Genomic DNA, 20,507 nt, shown 5'->3' on the forward strand with positions numbered 1-20,507 from the left:
TGAGGAAACATTTGATACTGATTATGAGGCCGAGGGTCTGAGATATATATGCCATGAGGTGGCTTGATTGATATGAGGCCGATGGCCTAGTGATGATGCCACGAGGTGGCTTGATATTGCGCTTGAGGCCCCTCCAGGAGTCTGTACACCCCCAATGAGCGCGGGTACCTATTGTGATGTGAGATTGAGCCCGAGGGGCTGGTATTGTTCTATGTGATGGCCCGAGGGGCTGGTATTGTTCTGAGATGTTGCTCGAGGGGCGGAATTGTTGATACTGTGCCCGAGGGCGAACCTTTATGTGTTTATTTTCATAATTTACTGTCAATTACCTGCTTAATTGTTGAAAAAAGGCTTTTCATGAAGTTAAATTTGAGTTAAAGGATTTTTACCTATCTTTCACTGGTTTACTGTTTTAATGGTTTTTACTGCTTCATTATAGCATGCTTTTGTGCCTTACGTGATTTCCTACTTTCAGTCTGTATTTATGATTATTACTCACTAAGTTGGAGTACTCACTTTACTCCCTGCACCCTGTGTGCAGATTCAGGTGTATCTGGTCTCGCTCCTGAGTGCTGATCATTCCGGCACAGGCGGATTCGAGGAGTCTCTAGGTAGCTGTTGGCGTTTGCAACCCGGAGCTCTTCCCTATCTTATTCCTTTCTGTTCTTAGTTTCTGTATAAAACTCTGTAGTTATATATATTTGGTGTATTCCGTTTTGTTAGATGCTCATGACTAATGAAACCCCGGTATCGGACTATGTTGGGTTATTTTTCGCGAATTATGCTATTATTTATTAATTTTGGATTATCTTATCATGCTTTAGATTTATTTCTTATGGGTTAACTGTTAATAATTGGATATGGGAAGTGTCGGCTGACCTTATCTTCACGAGAGACGCTATTACGACCGGGTCCGGATTTAGGGTCGTGACATTTATTTTCCTTGTTAAGAAAAAACAGAATTGAGGTGAAGGTCCTTTTAAGTGGCTTTGTCTAGTTGTTGATATTTTCAGGCAATTAATAGTTATTTTGTCCTGATAGGCTTGACCAAGACTTCCCCAACAATCGCAATTATGAAAGAAGTACGTCTCAAGAAGCACAGAAAAGTTAACTACTACTCCTATAAGTTAACTTGATTTCTTTTAAGGTATTGTAAAAAATCTATAGAGGGAGATGGAAATGGAGAAGAGACTCTATGTACCTGCAGACGACATTGAAGTTCAAGACATTGAAAGTGGAGAATCCCTTCGAGTTAGGGGGGCATGTCGAAAGAAAGAAAATGATACTTCCCAGAAAAGGAGTAGTGCAGAGAAATTACAAAGAGATGATTGGATAGAAAGGAAGAGGAATACATTAATGATTGTGGCTTCGCTAATTGCAACCATGGCTTTTCAAGCTGGTCTCAACCCTCCTAGTGGTGTTTGGCAAGAAGATTTACAAGGTATATATAATAGCTCTAATAATGATTTTTTTTTTCTCACCAAGTTAATCCAACATTTTCATGAAAGTTTATAGAAGTATGACTGCTTAATTCTTTGGTAATTCTTTGGTATTATAACTAGTACTACTTGATAAGAGGGAGTTACTCATATGTTCGGTATCCCCACTTACAACCTAAGGATCGTGGTTCGAGTATAAAAGAGGATCAAAGAAGAATAAAACGGGAGGGGTATCAAAAAAATTTAAAACAAAAAAAGCTAGTACGTACTTATATTACAAGTACTTCATCTAGCTTTATATATTCGCATCTCCTACTACTCACTTAAATTAGTTCTATTTTAATGAGCTTTCTTTGAACATGTATTAATATATACTAGTATTTATGAAGGTGTGTTGCGCATTAATAATGGCACATAGTAATTTAGATATTTATTTATGTAAAGGAACAATAAAATTTAATTAATGAAAGAAATTTTATGTATTATAATACAACAATCAAGCTGGTCTCAACCCTCCTAGTGGTGTTTGCAAGATGATTCACCAGGTATATATAATAGGAGTAGCTGTAATAATGATTTTTTTTTTCTGTAAGCTAAGTTTTTTTCCGCACCAAGTTAATCCATCATTTTCGTGAAAGTTTATAGAAGTATGACTGCTTCTTTGGTATTATAACTAGTACGTACTTATATTACAAGTACTTCCTCTAGCTTTATATATTCGCTTCTCCTACTTCTCACTTATAATTAGTTCTATTTTAATGAGCTTTCTTTGAACATGCATTAATATATATATATATATATATATATATATATATATATATATATATATATATATATATATATATATATATATATATATATTCGACAAGTATCTCAGATAAATCAATCAGTGACGGACCCAGGATTTTATCCAAGCAAGTTCAATCTTAAAAGTACATAACTTTAGTCATAAAATAGTAGTTGTCAAGTGGGTTCAAATAAAATATTTATACAAAATTTGCTCCTTCCGTTTCAATTTAGATAAGGTAGTTTGACTCGACACAAAGTTTTAGAAAAAAAGAAGAAGACTTTTGAATCTTGTGGTTTTAAAATCTTAAAGAGTAAAAGTTTTGTGGGGCCATGACATTTGTGTGGTTATAAAAGCTTCTCATTAAGGGTAAAATGAAGAGTTTAAAATTGAATTATTTCCGAATTTAGAAATGTGTCATTTATTTTGGAATAGACTAAAAAGGAAAGTACCCCATCTAATTTAAAACGAAGGGAGTATTATTTTTGACGAAGCGGGTTTAGTTGAACCCGCTTGCCACCACGTACGTCCGCCACTGTAAACTACAATCACAAGCTCTGCATACCTCATGTAAGCTTCCTTACTCTTACTAGGTCTATCAATGAAATTGATAAAGGATTGTATAGATATTCGTAACATGCATGGAAAGACAATAGCAAACCTAGGAAGATTTTTTCGTATTTAAAATTTATTTACATGTCAAAGATCAGATCTAAAACGTACTTGGCGGAGAGAGTCTCGTTTCAAAAATTCTTCGATAGTACGAAGACTCTATGCATATTCACACCGAGAGTGGTCCTTGCTATCAACTCTTTGATCAATAAAATCCGCGAACAAATTGAATGAAAATATTGTGTTGAAAGTTTTCTCAAAAATCTCAACTCAAAGGTAGAAGAACAAGAAATACTTTTCTTGTAATTGTATTTTTTCTCTTTGCTTTGTATTGCACTCTCGCTTTCACAAAGTGAGTTTTCTTCTCAAGAACTACTACTGCATCTTTCCTCCATCACCTTTTATATAACATCACCTATAAAGCATTTTTTTATTTGGTTGAGATAATAATTTACTTAGGGTAAAAGTTTATGGAATAATTAAGGAAAAAATTGCAATCCCATTCTGAATGGGTTGCTGCGGTCAACGTCCTTCATGGACTATAGTGCGTGACTTATAGCCTGTCTGCCAAGCTTCTCAAATTTTAGAAGCACTTTTTTTTAAAAAAAGTATTTTTTTTCTAAAGTTGAAGTGTTTGGCTAAGCTTTTGGAAGTAAAAAAAGCGCTTTTGAGGAGAAATAGAAGTAGTTTTGGAGAAGCAGAAAAAAGTAGTTTCTCTTCAAAAATATTTTTGAGAAAAATACACTTAGAAGCAATTTTTAAAAGCTTGACCAAACACCAATTGCTGCTCAAAATTATTTTTCAAATTAATTAGCCAGACACAAACAACTTCTCACCAAAAATACTTTTAAGAAAAAGCATCTTTCAAAATAAATTGAATTTTGCGGCTGGGCCAAACATGCAATTGGACTTCTTTTCCATAATTTCCATATTCCAATCTCCTTTTCATATAGGTAAGAAGTTGGCGACGTTTATGGACTTTCTTCGTTAGTCCAATTCTAATTGGACTTAACATGTAGTCTTTATCTATCTATATATGTGATTTAGTTATTGAGATCAACTAATCTTTATATCATAAAGATGATCACATAAATATTAATTTAACCAGATTACTAATGTCCAAATTAATAATTTTGTGATCAAGAATAAATTTAGATTAAATTATAAGAAGCTTCACTCTTATTATCATAATCTCCATCAATGTCAAGTCTCAAAATTTAATCAAGGACCTTATCAAGTTAATCAAACATTTAATAATAACTATGATAAAAGAATATCAATGCCATATATTTTATATCAAATAACATTCACAAAAATATGTTCAAATCATCAAATATGGAATTGGATCTAGGATATATTCACTATATCCCTAACAATTGACGCATGGTTGACATAAAATTTAAACTCACTATATCCCTAACAATTGACGCATGGTTGACATAAAATTTAAACTCATAATCTCACTTTGAGAGGTGCAACCACCCCCTATATATATAATATAGGGTTCCGTTTTTCTTTTAATGGGAGTTTTGAGTCTTGCTTTATATGGTTCTAATGAACCAACATTAAACTTTGAAACATTAGTTAATCAGTCATATCCTGTGGCTTTAGAAATAATATTCTATATTGGATTTTTATTGCTTTTGCTATCAAATCGTACATTATCCCCCTACACATATGGTTACCAGATACCCATGGAGAATCACATTACAGTACTTGTATGTTTCTAGCCGGAATTTTATTAAAAATGAGAGCGCATGGATTAATTCGAATCAATATGGAATTATTACCTCATGCCCTGTGGTGATGAAAGTCGAAATAGTAGTGAAAACGAGGGTTCCAGTAGACGAACTCGCACGAAGGGCAGTTATATTATCTCTCTCTCTCTCTCTCTCTCTCTATCTATATATATATATATATATATATATATATATATATATATATATAAATATATACTGTACATTATATAGGGAGAGAAGCATATGTTCACGTGCTCCGTGGAACCCCTAGATACGCCCCTGTCAGCTGGGCCCAAATTGTCTAGTTATCGGGTAGTGGAGTTTCTGGAACGATGAAACTCTCTTCATTGTTTTGGTATATATATATATATATATATATCATTTGGAAAAGCAAAAAATGGGTAGGATGCTAAATTAAATATGTAGTATGCATTTTAGCAAGTGATCATGATAGAGAATACTAATATAATAGAAAAAGATATGAAGCTAAACTACAATGTTACTAGATCTGTCAATGTTGTTGACACATGATTATTTACAGGTTATGAAGCAAACCATACAGCAGGTTCATCAGTGATGGCAGACAAATTCCCAAATGGTTATAGACGATATCTAATCGCAAACACAATTGGGTTTATGGCATCATTGAGCGTCATAATACTGTTGATAAGTGGCTTACCTTTAAGGAAAAAAGGATTAATGTGGATATTGATGTTTATCATGTGGATAGCCGTTTCTGCAACCGCATACACTTATGGTATATCTATCTCTGTCTTTACACCAGAAAGCCAAGAGGAACCACTCGCCAATGTGGTAGGAATCTCAGTTTTCATATGGATAGGACTCATGGCCCTCCTCTTCCTTATCCATACAATCCGCTTGATGGCCAAGGCTGTTCGAAAGCTGAGACAATCTGCTGTCAACAAAAGTTAACGTTATATTTCCAGCATATATATAATAGTGTACTAGCTACTGTTTAGTTAAAGGGGAGCCTTGAAGAAACAATAAATAGAGTTTGAGCCATGAAAGAAGCCACTAATGTTTGCATCAGCTAGGGTAGATTGTCTATATCACATCTCTTGGGTGCGGCTCATTCCCGAACCCTGTGTGAACGCGAGATACCTTGTGCACTCGCGGGCTGCCCTTTACTAGCTACTGTTTAGTTAACAACTACCAAAACTCTTTATCTATTTTCATCGGTGCATTTATGATATCTCATGGTTGTATTATTACTCTTACAATCTAGTACTTTAATCTAAAATATTTAAGTTTCAGACCTTGAAAACTACTACATTTAAGTTATAATACGCATAATACACCTTGAAGATTTTTTATACCATCACGATATGCGCATAATCCTCATTCTATATTATAAGTGTGAAACCCTAAAGTCAACAGTGAATTACTAAAATATCCTACAAAAATTGAAAGACCATTGTATCCTTTCCTTGAATGCTACTTTTATACTCCCTCAATTTCAATTTATATGAAATAGTTTGACTCGGCACGAAGTTTAAAAAAAAAACTTTTGAAACTTGTGGTCTTAAAAGCTTTAAGGGGTAAAAACAATTTGTGGGGCCATGACACTTTTGTGGTTATAAAAGCTTCTCATTAAGGGTAAAATGAGTAAAATAAAGAGTTTAATGTTGAATTATTTCTAAATTTAGAAATATGTCATTTATTTTGGAACACACTAAAAAGAAAAGTACTTCGTCTAATTTGAAACAGAGGGAGTATTATCTTTCAATTCCTAGATAAAATTATACTACTTTACAGCTTTTCAATTCCTAATTAGAATTATTTCATCTTCTCTCTTTCACTAGTCACCATCTCCTACATCCAGAACTCATATACAAATGTCAAATAAGGTATATCTTTTTCTTTCATGTTACTTTTTATAAGTGTTTTGCTAATGCCACACCTTTCTCTTCTTTCGTTCCTTCCAACTATTTCTTTGTATAGGGGTAGTTGGATTATGTTTTGAAGTTCTAATGTAATTGTCAAATCTGGACAATGTTTATGATACTAAAAAGCTAGAAGGTGGACTAAGTTTTTAGGACCGAATTAGCTAGGATAGAAAATTAATTAATTGTTAGCTTCATCATAGCTCCTAACTGGTATAGTTAATAATTTTTATAATGTTTCTTGATTTATTTTAGTGCAAAGAATATCATTGTTTATGCAGAACTTTTGCTACGATGTAGTTTTCCATGAGAAATAAATTTATTTTCCATATCACACTTGAAAATTAGATTATGTGTTCCACATCCCTTTGGTCTTGTATATTGACGTCTTAAATATATGAAGCAAGATTATCTTCAAAACTTTGCATTTGTATCTCTCGTACGACGTTTATTGTAAATATTTTTGACGTGTGATATACTTATGGATGAGTCAAAGAGTCAAAGTGTCACGACCCAAACTACCATGTCGTGATGGCGCCTATCGTGGTACTAGGCTAGCCCTGACTCTTTATCAAAAACAACACAGTATTTTATTTCAAAGATAAATTCAAGCTATTTAATAATAAAACTTCATCAAGAAATTCTAAACAATAAAAGTACGAAAGAAAAGTCCGACACCAAGGGTGTCACTAGTCATGAACATCTATTACAATTTGTCCGAAAATACTGAGAATAACACAGTCTAGAAAGTAACTATAACAACTATCGGAAGATAGGAGGGAGAAAAGCAGGGCTGCAATCGCTAGCAGCTACCTTGCTAACTCCGAGAAGATCTACAGCTGGAATAGTCAACAGCTGCTACCGGGTCCTGTTACGCCTAGATCTGCACACAAGGTGCATGGAGAAACGTGAGTACGCCAATTCAGTAAGTAACAACAGTAAATAAAGGCTAAGCAGTAGTGAAGAGCAATAAAGTATTTAAAGTTCATATCATGAAATCTCAGTAAAATACAACATGCTTTAAAAATCAGATTTTGAATCGAATCATCTCGTTTAAATCTAGTTCTAGTAAAAATTATTTAAGATATTTTTTAACAGTTTTCAACAAAGGCTCAATGCAAAGGTGATCAAAATGGTGAAATCATAAGCAGCCCCTCGGGCAAAACATCACTCATATACAGCCCATCGGGCAAACCTCACAGTCACTCGTATACAGCTCCTCGGGCATACCTCACCATCACTCATGCCTCCCAGTCACTTAGCACTCAACACTCGCACTCAGCATTCGACACTCGCACTCAGTAGGTACATGCGCTCACTGGGGGTGTGTATAGACTCCAGAGGGGCTCCTTCAGCCCAAGCGCTATAACAAGCCAATCATGGCATAACAATCAGGCCCTCAGCCCCACTCAGTCAAAAATCAATGAAACATGCTGTGACTTGCAGCCCGATCCCATAATATCTGCACAAATCAGGCTCTCGGCCTCACTCAGTCATAAACCTCTCAAGCCAATCGGGCCCTCAGTAAAAATAGGGTACTCAACCCAAAACAATATTTATATGCATCAAAACAGAGTAGTAAAGACTGAGTTATGCTGTAATTAAATATAACCATGACTGAGTATAGATTTTTAATCAAACCAATGAGAGGATAATAATAAAAGACCTCTAAGGCCCAAACAACACTAGCATAAGGTCTAAACATGGCATCCAGCCTAATTTACAGAATTTATTTTCTAAAATAAGTGTGAAGCATGTAATTTCAACAAAATATTCAACTTTGTAGTAGATATGGGACGGACCAAGTCACGAGCTCCAACGGTGCACGCCCACACACCCGTGACCTAGCATGTGCATCACCTCAAAATGGTAAAACGATACTAAATCTGGGATTTCATACCCTCAGGACTAGATTTACTATCGTTACTTACCTCAAACCGATCAAACTCCTACTCCGCGATGCCCTTGTCTCTCGAATATGCCTCCATATGCTCTGAATCTATTCATAATCAGCACAATACCGTAAATATATGCTAACGGAATGGATTCCACAAGAAAAACTATCAATTTAGACCAAAATCCCGAAATTTACCCAAACCCGGCCCCCGACCCACGTCTTGAAATCCAATAAAAATTACAAAACTAGAAAGCCCATTCACTCACGAGCCTACCTATACCAAAATCCGACATCAAATGGTCCCTCAAATTCTCAAATCAAACTCTCCGAATTCCAAGCCCTAACCCCTTATTTTCACCTCTAATTTCCACTAATTAAATGATTAAACAACGGAAAATCACCATAAACACTAGTATTAGGGCACAAACAACTTACCTCACTGAAAACCCCTTGAATCTCCCTTCAAAATTACTCCAAAAGCTCCAAAATCTGTCTTCAAAAATGGTGGAAATGAGCAAACTTCGCGAAGTCTCCAATTTATAGGTTCTGCTCAGCAAAACCGCATCTGCGGTCCCATTTCTGCATCTACGGGACCGCTCCTGTGAAGACCTCTCCGCTTCTGTGGAATTTCATTAAAAGCCTGTTTCCGCTTCTGCGCTTGCCAAAACGCATCTGTGATGGGGACCAAGCTGCACCTGTGATCCCAGCTGCGCACATGCGCCTCAAATCCACTTCTGCGGACGTCGCACCTGTGGTTCCCTCTCAGCAGGTGTGGTTAAGACAGAATTAGCAGTTTCAGTTGCATTTCCAAATTTTCCAAGTCTCCATTAACCATCTAAAATCATTCCGAGGTCATTGGGAGCTCAACCGAACATACCATGACATCCCATAACCCCATTCAAACTTATTCTAGCCTTCGAATCACTCAAAACAACATCAAAACACCAAATCACCCTCGGATTCAAGCCAAAGAACTTCTAAACTTCCAAATTCAGCAAATGACATCGAAACCTACCAAATCACCTCCGAATGACCTGAAATTTTGCACATACATCAAAAATGATTCTACAAACCTACTCCAACTTCCGTAATTCCATTCAGACAGCGATATCCAATTTTTCACTGCCGACAAAAAATCGCCAAATTTTTAATTTCGCCAATTCAAGCCTAATTCTACCACGAACCTCCAAATTATATTCCGGACGCGCTCCTAAGTCCAAAATCACCTAACAGAGCTAAAGGAACAATCAAAATTCACATCCAAGATTGTTTACTCATAAGTCAACATCCGGTTGACTTTTCCAACTTAAGCTTCTCACAAAGAGACTAAGTGTCTCATTCCACTTCGAAACCACTCCGGACCCGAACCAACCAATCCGATACAATATAATATAGTTTAATAACACATAAAGAAGTAGAATGGGGAAAACGGGGCTATAACTCATGAAATGACCGGCCGGGTCGTTACATTCTGCCCCTCTTAAACGAACGTTCGTCCTCGAGTAAGTCTAGAAACATAGCTGGAGTCTCAAATATGTGTGGATACCTTCTCCGCACCTCTCGCTCAGTCTCCCAAGTAGCCTCCTCCGCGGGCTGACCTCTCCACTGCACTTTCACTGAAGATATATCCTTTGATCTCAACTTTCGGACTTCCCGCTCAAAAATAGCCACTAGCTCCACATCATAAGTCATATCACCCTCCAACTAAACCGTTCTGAAGTCTAAAACATAGGATGGATCGTCAACATACTTCCGAAGCATAAAAACATGAAACACTGGATGCACGTCCGATAAGCTAGGTGGCAAGGCAAGCTCATAAGCCACCTTCCCATTCCTCTAAAGCGCCTCATGCCTAATGAACCTAGGGCTCAGCTTGCCCTTCTTCTCAAATCTCATAACACCCTTCATGGGTGAAACCTTCAGTAGAACCTTCTCCCCAACCATATAAAAAACATCACGAACCTTTCTGTCAGCATAAATCTTTTGTCTTGACTGTGTTGTGCGAAGACGCTCCTGAATCACTTTCACCTTGTCCAATGCATCATGAACAAAGTCCGCACCCAAAAGCCTAGCCTCGCTTGGCTCAAACCAATCTATTGGAGATCTACGTTGTTGTTGCACCCCATTTTTTCGTATGTGAGAGTACGTCGTAAGTCAATTGATGTAAGCTCAGAAATAAGATTATATTTGGAAGCAAATAAAGTAAGTTAATTATGTTACCTTGGAGGTTACAAATATTTAAGATCATGAATAACTAGTACCAAGAGGGTTGGAAAGCTTAGAAGCTAAATCAATTGAAAAAAATAAGTTTCGTCGAAAGTCGACAAGTTCAGAATGTTACAACATCTACCTTAGGGTGATACTATGGTTCTTAATATGATAAGGCGGTTATGCTATGAGTTATTTTAGTCGTATTATATTCGTGTGCTACATTTTGAAGTCAAGCAAGTTGTAGAACAAAAGCTGGCAAAGGTCATCACAAGTTACATTCATAATGTGCTGAAAATTACGTTAAATGTAACTGAACTTTTCTCTCAATATAGTTGGATCTATTGGGTGATATACCTACCAAATTAAATATCTACGAGTCTAGTTTCTTAACAATTAAACCTTTTGTCAGTACGATATCAGAGTAGAGAGATATTCACATTTTTGTGAGACTACGCCAAGCAGCTCCCTGTGGGACCCACATAGGCTGTTTAGATATATGGATATATATAAGAAGCCTCAACCCCGTTTTAACTCATAATTTTACAGTATATTCAGACCCTAGACAACTAAAAACACTCTCTCAAGGTTCTCTTATGATCCAAGACCCAAACAAAGGGCAAACAACACAAATCAAGTATCGAGAATCCCGTCGCGCTAGTAAGTTTCTTATTCTTCTTGTTGTTGCTGATTTTAGGGTGGTTCTAGCTCGTGTGGGAGGTTGTTTTAAGTGTTTTAAGTTATTTAAAATACTCCCTCATGGTTTTTATATCAACCCTAGGTTATTTAAAGTCTTGCAAATGGATTACGCCATATTTCAACATCAAAAGTTAGTTCTAGTGAAGAACAACACCTCTTTGAGGTTGTGTTGTCATTGAGGATAGTTGTGGGATGTGTTTGGCAGGATTTTCACATGGTTGCTGGTGGTTTAGGCATGTATAATACTCTACTACATTCTCTTGAAGTTATTTGTGTGTTGGTTGCATTATTTTAGCAAGATACTACAAGATAATACTTGGATTAGCTTTAGTCACTTCTATGGTGTTGTATTGCCATTGAGGGCTATTTTAAGCTACATATAACTTGGATTTTAACTTGAACCTACTGTAGAAGGTATTTATATTGTGTTACTTTATGTGCCTAAGGTTATCTTGATGTTTATTAAGTTAAATGGATGGACTAGACATGAACTAGTGAATAAAGTTGCTAATTGAGGATAGTTAAAGTTGTGGATTAATTTCGTTATTATAAATATATGGTATAAGGTTGGAATAATTGATTAATTTCTTTATTATTATGTTAATGATACTTTTAAGTAGAATTAAGAAGTCTATAATGGGTGATATGGGGTATACAGATTCCAATCGGAGCTTGTCGCTCGTTGTGAAGTAGTTATGACTTGTTTTTGCTATATGGTGTCTTGTTATTTATATTTATATGTTGTTGGATTATCTGGTTGTTATTGTTGTTGTTGGTCTATGGTATTGGAGGAGGCCCTTGTTACAGGGGAGATGCTGCCCAAATTTACATAAACGAGCTACTAGTTTAAGTTGCGGACTTAGCCTTTACTCAACACTGATTTTGAATCTCCGTATGCTATGGTAGATTGAGTTTAGTTGTTTGAAGAAAAGCTTGGAATGTATTAAGGACTCAAAGGAGTTAAGGTATGTTAAGACATTTCCTTCTTTCTTTTGGAATGATCTAAAGTGAAATGAATCCGCTATTTCATAATGGATCTACTCCTAGCAACTACAGTTGTCCATGTTGTTCTTTCCTTATAACATTATTCTAAGCAAGTGTATGATCTTTGAATCCTACTGAGGTTCATTTTGATGGTATGGATGTCCATAATGTTAATCGAAGGTGCAACGTCCTTAGGTCACATCGAAAGTTTTAGAACGTTATTCCATGAGTCTAGCATGCATTATATATAGTATCTATTTTACTCTACCGAGTCGCGCTATAACCGGCCGTGTACGACACCTATTTTGCAACCACTGATTAATTGGATTTACCAAGCTCCACGTGGCCGGGTACGATTCTACCGAGTCTTATGATGGCCGGGTACATTTTTACCGAGTCCTCTTGGAGGTCGGGTACGATATGATGATGATGATGCCCACAGAGGAATATATTTTTAAAATTTTATGTATATATATGTATTATGCATTTCATTTCAGTAGCCCCTAGAGGCACTCAGATGTTACAGGTTGTATCTCATCTATCTCTCTTTACATTACTGTTCTTGTTTATGCTTTTTTTCCTTACATACTTGGTACTTTATTCGTACTGACGTCCCTTTTGCCTAGGGACGCTGCGTTTCATGCCCACAAATCCCGATAGATAGGTTTCCATTCTTCTTAATAGGCTATCAGCTCAACACAAGGTGTTGGTACACTCCACTTGCTCCGGAGTTGCCTATTTGGTCAGTATGATTTGGACATGTATTGATTAGTATGGCAGGGCCCTGTCCCGACCTTTATGATGTGTATGTACTCTTAGAGGCTTGTAGATAGATGCCATGTATATGAAAGATTGTATGGCCTTGTTGGCCTATGTTCAGTGTACGAGTGTTCATTTTGGTCTTATAGGACCGTATATCACATGTATAAGTTCGTGTTATATGTTGGGTCATCTTATGTCAAGTATTCCCTTATGTTTTATTCTGGTTATATCATGACGGCCCTTCCGGCCCATTTACCCATGATGGCATCATGACGGCCCTACCGACCCATTATGTTAGTACTCGGTTGAGTAAAGTACCGGGTGCCTGTCACGGCCCTCCGATTTGGGTCGTGACAAAAGTGGTATCAGAACAGTTCTTTTCTAGGGAGTCTACAAGCCGTGTCTAGTAGAGTCTTGTTTATGGGTGTGTTGTGCACCATACTTATAAGTAGGATGCTGTTGGTCATTTAGAACTGTCACTCTTTTTTCTTATTATAGATCGTGTGGTAGATCTCAGTTGTAAGATTTGCAGACTCCTAAATTCAAATTTAGTCATAATACAAGGATACCTACATCCACAAAAACAGTTGGTAAGAGATTGAATGTGGCTCTAGAAGAGCTGAGTTAGAGGAACTCGATTTTGCATCATGCTTATGATGAGTAAATGTAAGGTCATCAGTAGATTGTGTGTGTGTACTAAGATGTGTAAGCTTCTTGACAAGGAGCCCTAAAGCATGAATATCTATCCACCCATATGGTAAAAAGCAATAAGAGAATTAGAAGGTAGATACAAGTTTCAACAAGCAAAGGAAACAAGGTGAAGAAGGGTACGAGGTATTCAGTTAGTGAATATCAGTTTTTACAATTTAAGCAGAGAAACATAAGTATTATGAGTTACTTTCAACAATAACAGATATCTATTCAATTGGCCACACCCATCATAGTTATGCCCTATGGGAGTTGACAAATATAGTTTAAAAGAAGAAGGGGATAACAATATCCAATTAGGGTTAGAGTAACCCAAAATGGTAGATGGATTATTATCATTAGATAACATTTCTAAAGGATATTGCAAATGTGGTAATAGTTTTCTTTATGAGACACCTCGATGGTGCAATCTAGAATAGTATATTTAGATATGAATACTAGAATGTCCGGAAAAATTTAGAAGATTGGCAGTGGAATCCTAGAAGGGATAAATATTTACCTTTGTATGGTTCCCGTTCCTAGTAAAGAGAGAATTCTAGGTGACCTGAAGAGCCAGTGAGGTAAAACAAGGGGATCTAAAAGTGAAAGAATGTTTTGTTGAAGTTATCATAATAAAGTGATAGATTAGCCAGAGAATAAGAAGAGAGTAATTGAAGTATTATGAGTAAGATGTGATAAATTGATGATAACAGTAAATCAAAATATGGCAGAATGACAGAGTCTATAGTCAAGTGAAGGAAAAGACAAGAGGTGACATGCCTTGAGACAATAAAAGAGTATAGGCCAAAGGCTATATCCTCATTCAAGAATTGAGTTGGTGATTCGAACGTGATTACCAGAAGGAAAAATTAGATCCCCGTAGTAATAGAATTTAGTATAGGATCGTAAACAAGATTAAAAACATCGAACATGAATTAGGGATCGAAGGAATTAGTAATAGTCGGCATAGTGAGAATTTCAGATATCAACCTTTAAAGGTCATTTAGGAAGACGCTTCCCTAAAGCAAGCACTCTGAGCTGTGTTAATCTTAAGGTACTAAGTGTGCCAGTTACCCTAGGTGTCACCTTCATGCATAAGAAATTCAGTTATCACTGGTACAGAAGGGTTACCATAAGGCGAGTAAGGGTCATTAATGATGTGAAAAGATACCAAAGATGAAGAGGTAAAACATTTATAGGTAAATCTTCGTAGCACTAAGTCTTATTACTCTCCTAAAGGGGGGAAGATGGTGTGATATGGTATTAAGTCGGAGTTATTGGTTCAGGTAACTATAGAATAATAAAGAAAAATGTGGTAGAAAGGTGAAAGGAATGAGATTGCATTTATTTAGACCTTACAGATATGTTATGACTCTAGAACATAATACAAGCACGCCGCCGGGGAGAAGCAGTAAAGGTTCTCACACCAGATGTTATTGATAAATAAGTGCAAATGAACACTTGATACATAAGGAGCCAGTACGAGTGGTAAGTTAAGACAAAAAAAATAACCCAAGAGAGATTACACGGAATATAAATATGAGAATGGACTAATGAGTAGTTAGTAGTTGATTTGGGAAGAGCCTAGTTATGGCTAGACAAGAGGATACAGACAAATCATGCAGATTGTGCACGGTAAACGTAATGAACCCCAATATAGTGAATTCGATCCCGCAGATATAATGACATCGTGATCCTTAAGAAATATTTGGATAGGATTTGGGGTAGTTAAAAGCACAATATAAGTGTTACGGAGATAAAAGAAAGTGCCACCAGGGAGATAGCCAAAATTTCAGTTCAGAACCAACTCTACGAGCACAAGGTCGCGGAGGTAGGTAACTATGGATAATAATAGGCAAGTAAGAACATCAAAAATTCCGTCGGGTATACCACGTAATTAGCTCGCAGCTTTATAGGAGTCATAGGATCTCCCTGAAGTAATACAACAAAAGACTAGCTGAGGAAAAAGGAAGAAGGCTTCAACCTAAGCATAGTAACTTGAAGAAGAAATGGCCTTGTAACAATAGTCTCACTACAACATTACACTCCATAAGAAAGTGGTACCTATTGTGGCTAATGAACAGGAAGTAAAAATCAAAAGCTGATATTTGAGATCATATGAGTTACACGGAATTCCAGTATTCACGGGCACTAAGATAAGCCAAGCATTCATACAGCAAGCGGCATAATGACAAGAAAAAGTAGTTTCCTATGTTTAAAGGCAACTGAGAAGGCATGAAAGGAAATCTATGGTGCTAGCAAGTTAAAGGAAGGTTGCGAATAGTATAAATAGATATATGTAGGTCACATGCTAAAGTATCATAGAGTGACAAGGTTTTAGGTAGATAGGAGTAAGGATAAGAAAAGACTAGTGAGAAGGTGACAAGAATATGTGAGTCCTCGGGATTAAACCCATCACAACAATAGAGTTAATGGCTTCCATAAGTTATTGAAAGCTTGGTACAACCTGAATGAACTCAAAGGAGTCTAAGACTAGGTGCATTTAGAAGATATGGAATGCTGCCTTGGTAGTCGAATAAGGGTGTAATTGTGATAAATGATAAGAGAATAACATTTAGGCCTTTGAGTGAGTAATGATTTAAAGAGAATGGATTTCATGAATTGCACAAGATTAGAATACCCCCATAAGATGAATCATGTTGGGATGATATTAAATACGCTTATTGAAGTATAGTATCGTCCCTAAGTGGATCAAGCAAATCACTTAAGATGTTACCCGATGAGGCATGGGCCCTAGTGACAATGTATTAGGTAAGAAGTTTCAAGTTATGAGTGGTAGATTAAGATTAACATTAAGCTGGATCAACGATGGATGGATAAAAGGTAAAAAGTATGAGAGGAGATTAGGTTGTCATTCTTAAGATGAACAATAATGAGAAAGTATTAATGGACTTAGATTTATACATACAGGATAAGCGGTGAGAGAGTAACCTGGAGTTAGGTGGCAGACCTCGATAATAACAAACCGAAGTAAGAGTTATTGTATAGTATGACCTACCTAGTTGTAGTGAATCCATAAGCATAGATAACTGAGGCTATGAAACAAGATATAGCAAAAGTTGTAAGTTCGACAAAGTACCAAGCGAAGAACTTTAGTACACCTATAGATGCCCAGAGGGACAGCTTGTCATAGTACTATATATGTTCACAAAGTGAGGCCTGGAGATTGGATAAAAGCTGGGGGAAAAAGAAGAGAAGAGTCGCATAGGCGCACATACAAGGTCAGAATCGTATAGGCTGCATGAAAGAAGGTAGAAACAGTTACAAGATTGGAAGAATTTCCACAACAAGTCGTGGTGTGAGAAAGATGCTCGAAGGGGGGAATGCCCTAGCCTTTGGATTTATTGCCGAATAGCTCCCTAGATGGAAAAGACAATATAAAATTATTCGTAAGAGCTATTGCTTGAGAGACGGATAAGTGCATCAGTCAACATTCGAGGATGAATGTTCCAAAGGGGGGTTGATGTTACACCCCATTTTTCGTATGTGAGAGTACGTCGTAAGTCAATTGATGTATGCTCAGAAATAAGATTATATTTGGAAGCAAATAAATTAAGTTAATCATGATACCTTGGAGGTTACAAATATTTAAGATCGTGAATAACGAGTACCAAGAGGGTTGGAAAGCTTAGAAGCTAAACCAATTGAAGAAAATAAATTTCGTCAAAAGTCGACAAGTTCGAAATGTTACAACATGTACCTTAGGGTGATACTATGGTTCTTAATATGATAAGGAATTTATGCTATGAATTATTTTAGTCGTGTGCTACAATTTGAAGTCAAGCAAGTTGTAGAACAAAAGTTGGCAAAGGTCATCACAAGTTACATTCATAAGGTGCTGAAACTTAGTTAAAATGTAACTAAGCTTTTATCCCAATATACTTGGAATTATTGGTTATATACCTACCAAATTGAAGATCTATGAGTCTAGTTTTTAAATCAATAAACCATTTGCCAATACGATATAGGAGTAATGAGATATTCATGCTTTCGTGAGACTGGGCCAAGCAGCTCCCTATGGGACCCACATAGGCGGTTTAGATATATAGATATATATAAGAAGCCTCAACCCCGTTTTAACTCATGATTTTACAGTATATTCAGACCCTAGACACTAAAAACACTCTCTCAAGGTTCTCTCATGATCCAAGACCCAAACAAAGGGCAAACAACACAAATCAAGTATCGGGAATCCCGTCGCGCTAGTAAGTTTCTTGTTTTTCTTGTTGTTGCTGATTTTTGGATGGTTCCAGCTTGTGTGGGAGGTTGTTTTAAGTGTTTTAAGTTATGTAAAATACTCCCTCATGGTTTTTATATCAACCATAGGTTATTTCAAGTCTTGCAAATGGATTACACCATATTTCAACATCAAAAGTTAATTCTAGTGAAGAACAACACCTCTTCAAGGTTGTGTTGTCATTGAGGATAGTTGTAGGCTGTGTTTGGCTGGATTTTCACGTGGTTTCTACTGGTTTAGGAATTTATAATACTCTACTACATTCTGTTGAAGTTGGTTGTATGTTGGTTTCATTATTTGAGAAAGATACTATAAGATAATACTTGGATTAACTTAAGTCACTTCTATGGTGTTGTATTGCCATTAAGGGCTATTGTAAGCTAAATGTAGCTTGGATTTTAACTTGAAGATACTGTAGGAGGTATTTATATTGTGTTCTTGCATGTGCCTAAGGTTATATTGATGTTGATTAAGTTAAATGGATGGACTAGACATGAACTAGTGAATAAAGTTGCAAATTGAGGATAGTTGAAGTTGTGGATTAATTTCGTTGTTATAAATTTGTGGTATAAGGCTGGAATCATTGATTAATGACTTTATTAACATGTTAATGATAATGTTAAGGAGAATTAATAAGTATATAAGGGGTGATATGGGGTATACGAATTCCAATCGGAGCTTGCCGCTCGTCGTGCAGTAGTTGTGACTTGTTGTTGCTATGTGGTGTCTTGTTATTGATATTTATATGTTGCTGGATTTCTCTGGTTGTTGTTGTTGTTGGTATATGGTATTGGAGGAGGCCATTATTACAGGGTAGATGCTACCCAAATTTACATAAATGAGCTACTAGTTTAAGTTGCGGACTTAGCCTTTACTCAACACTGATTTTGAATCTCCGTATGCTATGGTAGATTGAGTTGAGTTGTTTGAAGAATAGCTTGGAATGTATTAAGGACTCAAACTTAAAGTATGTTATGGCACTTACTTCTTTTTTTTGTCATGATCTAAAGTGAAATGAATCCGCTATTTCATAGCGAATCTACTCCTAGCAACTACGGTTGTCTATGTTGTTTTTCCTTATAAAGTTATTCTTAGCAAGTGTGTATGATCCATGAATCCTACTAAGGTTCATATTGAGGGTATGGATGTCCATAATGTTAATCGAAGGTGCAACAATCTTAAGTCACACCGAAAGGTTTAGAATGTTATTCCATAAGTCTATCATGCATTATATATAGTATCTATTTTACTCTACCGAGCCGTGCTATAGTCGGCCGGGTACGATACCTATTGTGCAACCATTGATCAGTTGGGTTTACCGAGCTCCACGTGGCCGGGTACGATTCTCCCGAGGCGATGCCCCCCAATATTTGAGTTTGATCAAAGAGAAGCCTCGAATACTTGATGAGTTCTCCTTGTCGACGCCCCCTTTTCCTCTAACCTTGGGGTCAGAAATCGGGTATACGACATTGGGAGGACAACTCTATTCCCTTTCGAGAATTGGGTTTGGAAGTTGAAGAGTCGCCACCTAATGATTATAGTGCATTAGGACACTTTAAGAAGGGTTTGAGATGAAGAGACCAGAGATTAGGGTAAGGGCTAGAAATTATCCCGAGGGGAAGGTGTTAGGCACCCCTCAAGATCCACTAGTGTGGTTCCCGGCCATGTTGCAATTGTGACTTTACAAGTAAACAATCAAGGCTCAAATAAGGATTCACACATAATTGCGACCAAGTTGAAAATTTTCAAAGATAAGTAGAGAAGGCAGAAATTCATGAAAAAGAGATTTGAACAATTTTACAAGAAGGGATGAAAGCAAGTAAAGGGAGAGGAGTCCTAAGTTTATAATTAATATGGATCACTTCAATGCAATACCCAGCGATCACTACTCAGAAGAGGGGTCGCACGTGATATTAGCGCATCGGTCATCATATCCATATCTACCCTTCCCACCCCGTTAAGGTATTTAAACACGATCAGTCTTGTTTACTTATTGCATGCTAGTACCCGTCCCAACCTATCAGTCCTGGGGTATCAGGACTTCTAATCCTAAAGGGGAATGAAAGGGATATAGGCATATATGGGGTTCAAAGGTTAAAATTCTAATTGCGACATACAAAACAAGTAACAAATATAAGGATGAAAAAAACAAATAGGTAAGGCTCAAGTAAACCCCTTAACCAAACAAACACTTAGTTTAGCATGTCTTAGCATATACTGATTTGGTCTTAAGTTAAAAAATTAAGCGGCGAGCGGACTAGTTCAACACATACATTTAGACGGAAAGTCTACATTAGGCAACTCGGATCCGATTGTCAGAGATTAAGGTATTTCAAGTGAGTGATTTAAAAGGTACTAGTTTCAGGATAAAGTAGTCCAATGCAGAGGAGTTTTGAAAAGAAAGTATGGACTGCAGTAAAAATAAAACACAGAAATGGTTGTGAAAGAGTTTCAGAGATAGAAATATCTAAGGAAAGGGTAAGTTGCAACTGTTTTAAAAGACAATTTCAGGGACTGAGTAAAACGTTTAG

General features: G+C 36.6%; 1 protein-coding gene across 1 annotated transcript; it reads left to right on the plus strand.

Annotated features, from left to right (window-relative positions):
• Positions 1-1,104: 1,104 nt before the first annotated feature.
• On the plus strand, positions 1,105-5,806 carry LOC142179605 (uncharacterized). The gene is made up of 2 exons (XM_075250579.1): positions 1,105-1,441; positions 5,119-5,806. The coding sequence occupies exons 1-2, from the start codon at positions 1,174-1,176 to the stop codon at positions 5,508-5,510; spliced, it is 660 nt and encodes a 219-aa protein (XP_075106680.1). The 5' UTR covers positions 1,105-1,173; the 3' UTR covers positions 5,511-5,806.
• The last annotated feature ends 14,701 nt before the right edge of the window (positions 5,807-20,507 follow it).

This window comes from Nicotiana tabacum, chromosome 1, assembly GCF_000715075.1.
Source record: "Nicotiana tabacum cultivar K326 chromosome 1, ASM71507v2, whole genome shotgun sequence".
NCBI lineage: Eukaryota > Viridiplantae > Streptophyta > Magnoliopsida > Solanales > Solanaceae > Nicotiana > Nicotiana tabacum.

Bases quoted from the DNA above. Each gene is read 5' to 3' on its own strand.
- LOC142179605 (XM_075250579.1), top strand. From the start codon at position 1,174: ATGGAAATGGAGAAGAGACTCTATGTACCTGCAGACGACATTGAAGTT. The intron at 1,442-5,118 runs GTATATATAATA...GATTATTTACAG, and splicing joins TTGGCAAGAAGATTTACAAG to GTTATGAAGCAAACCATACA.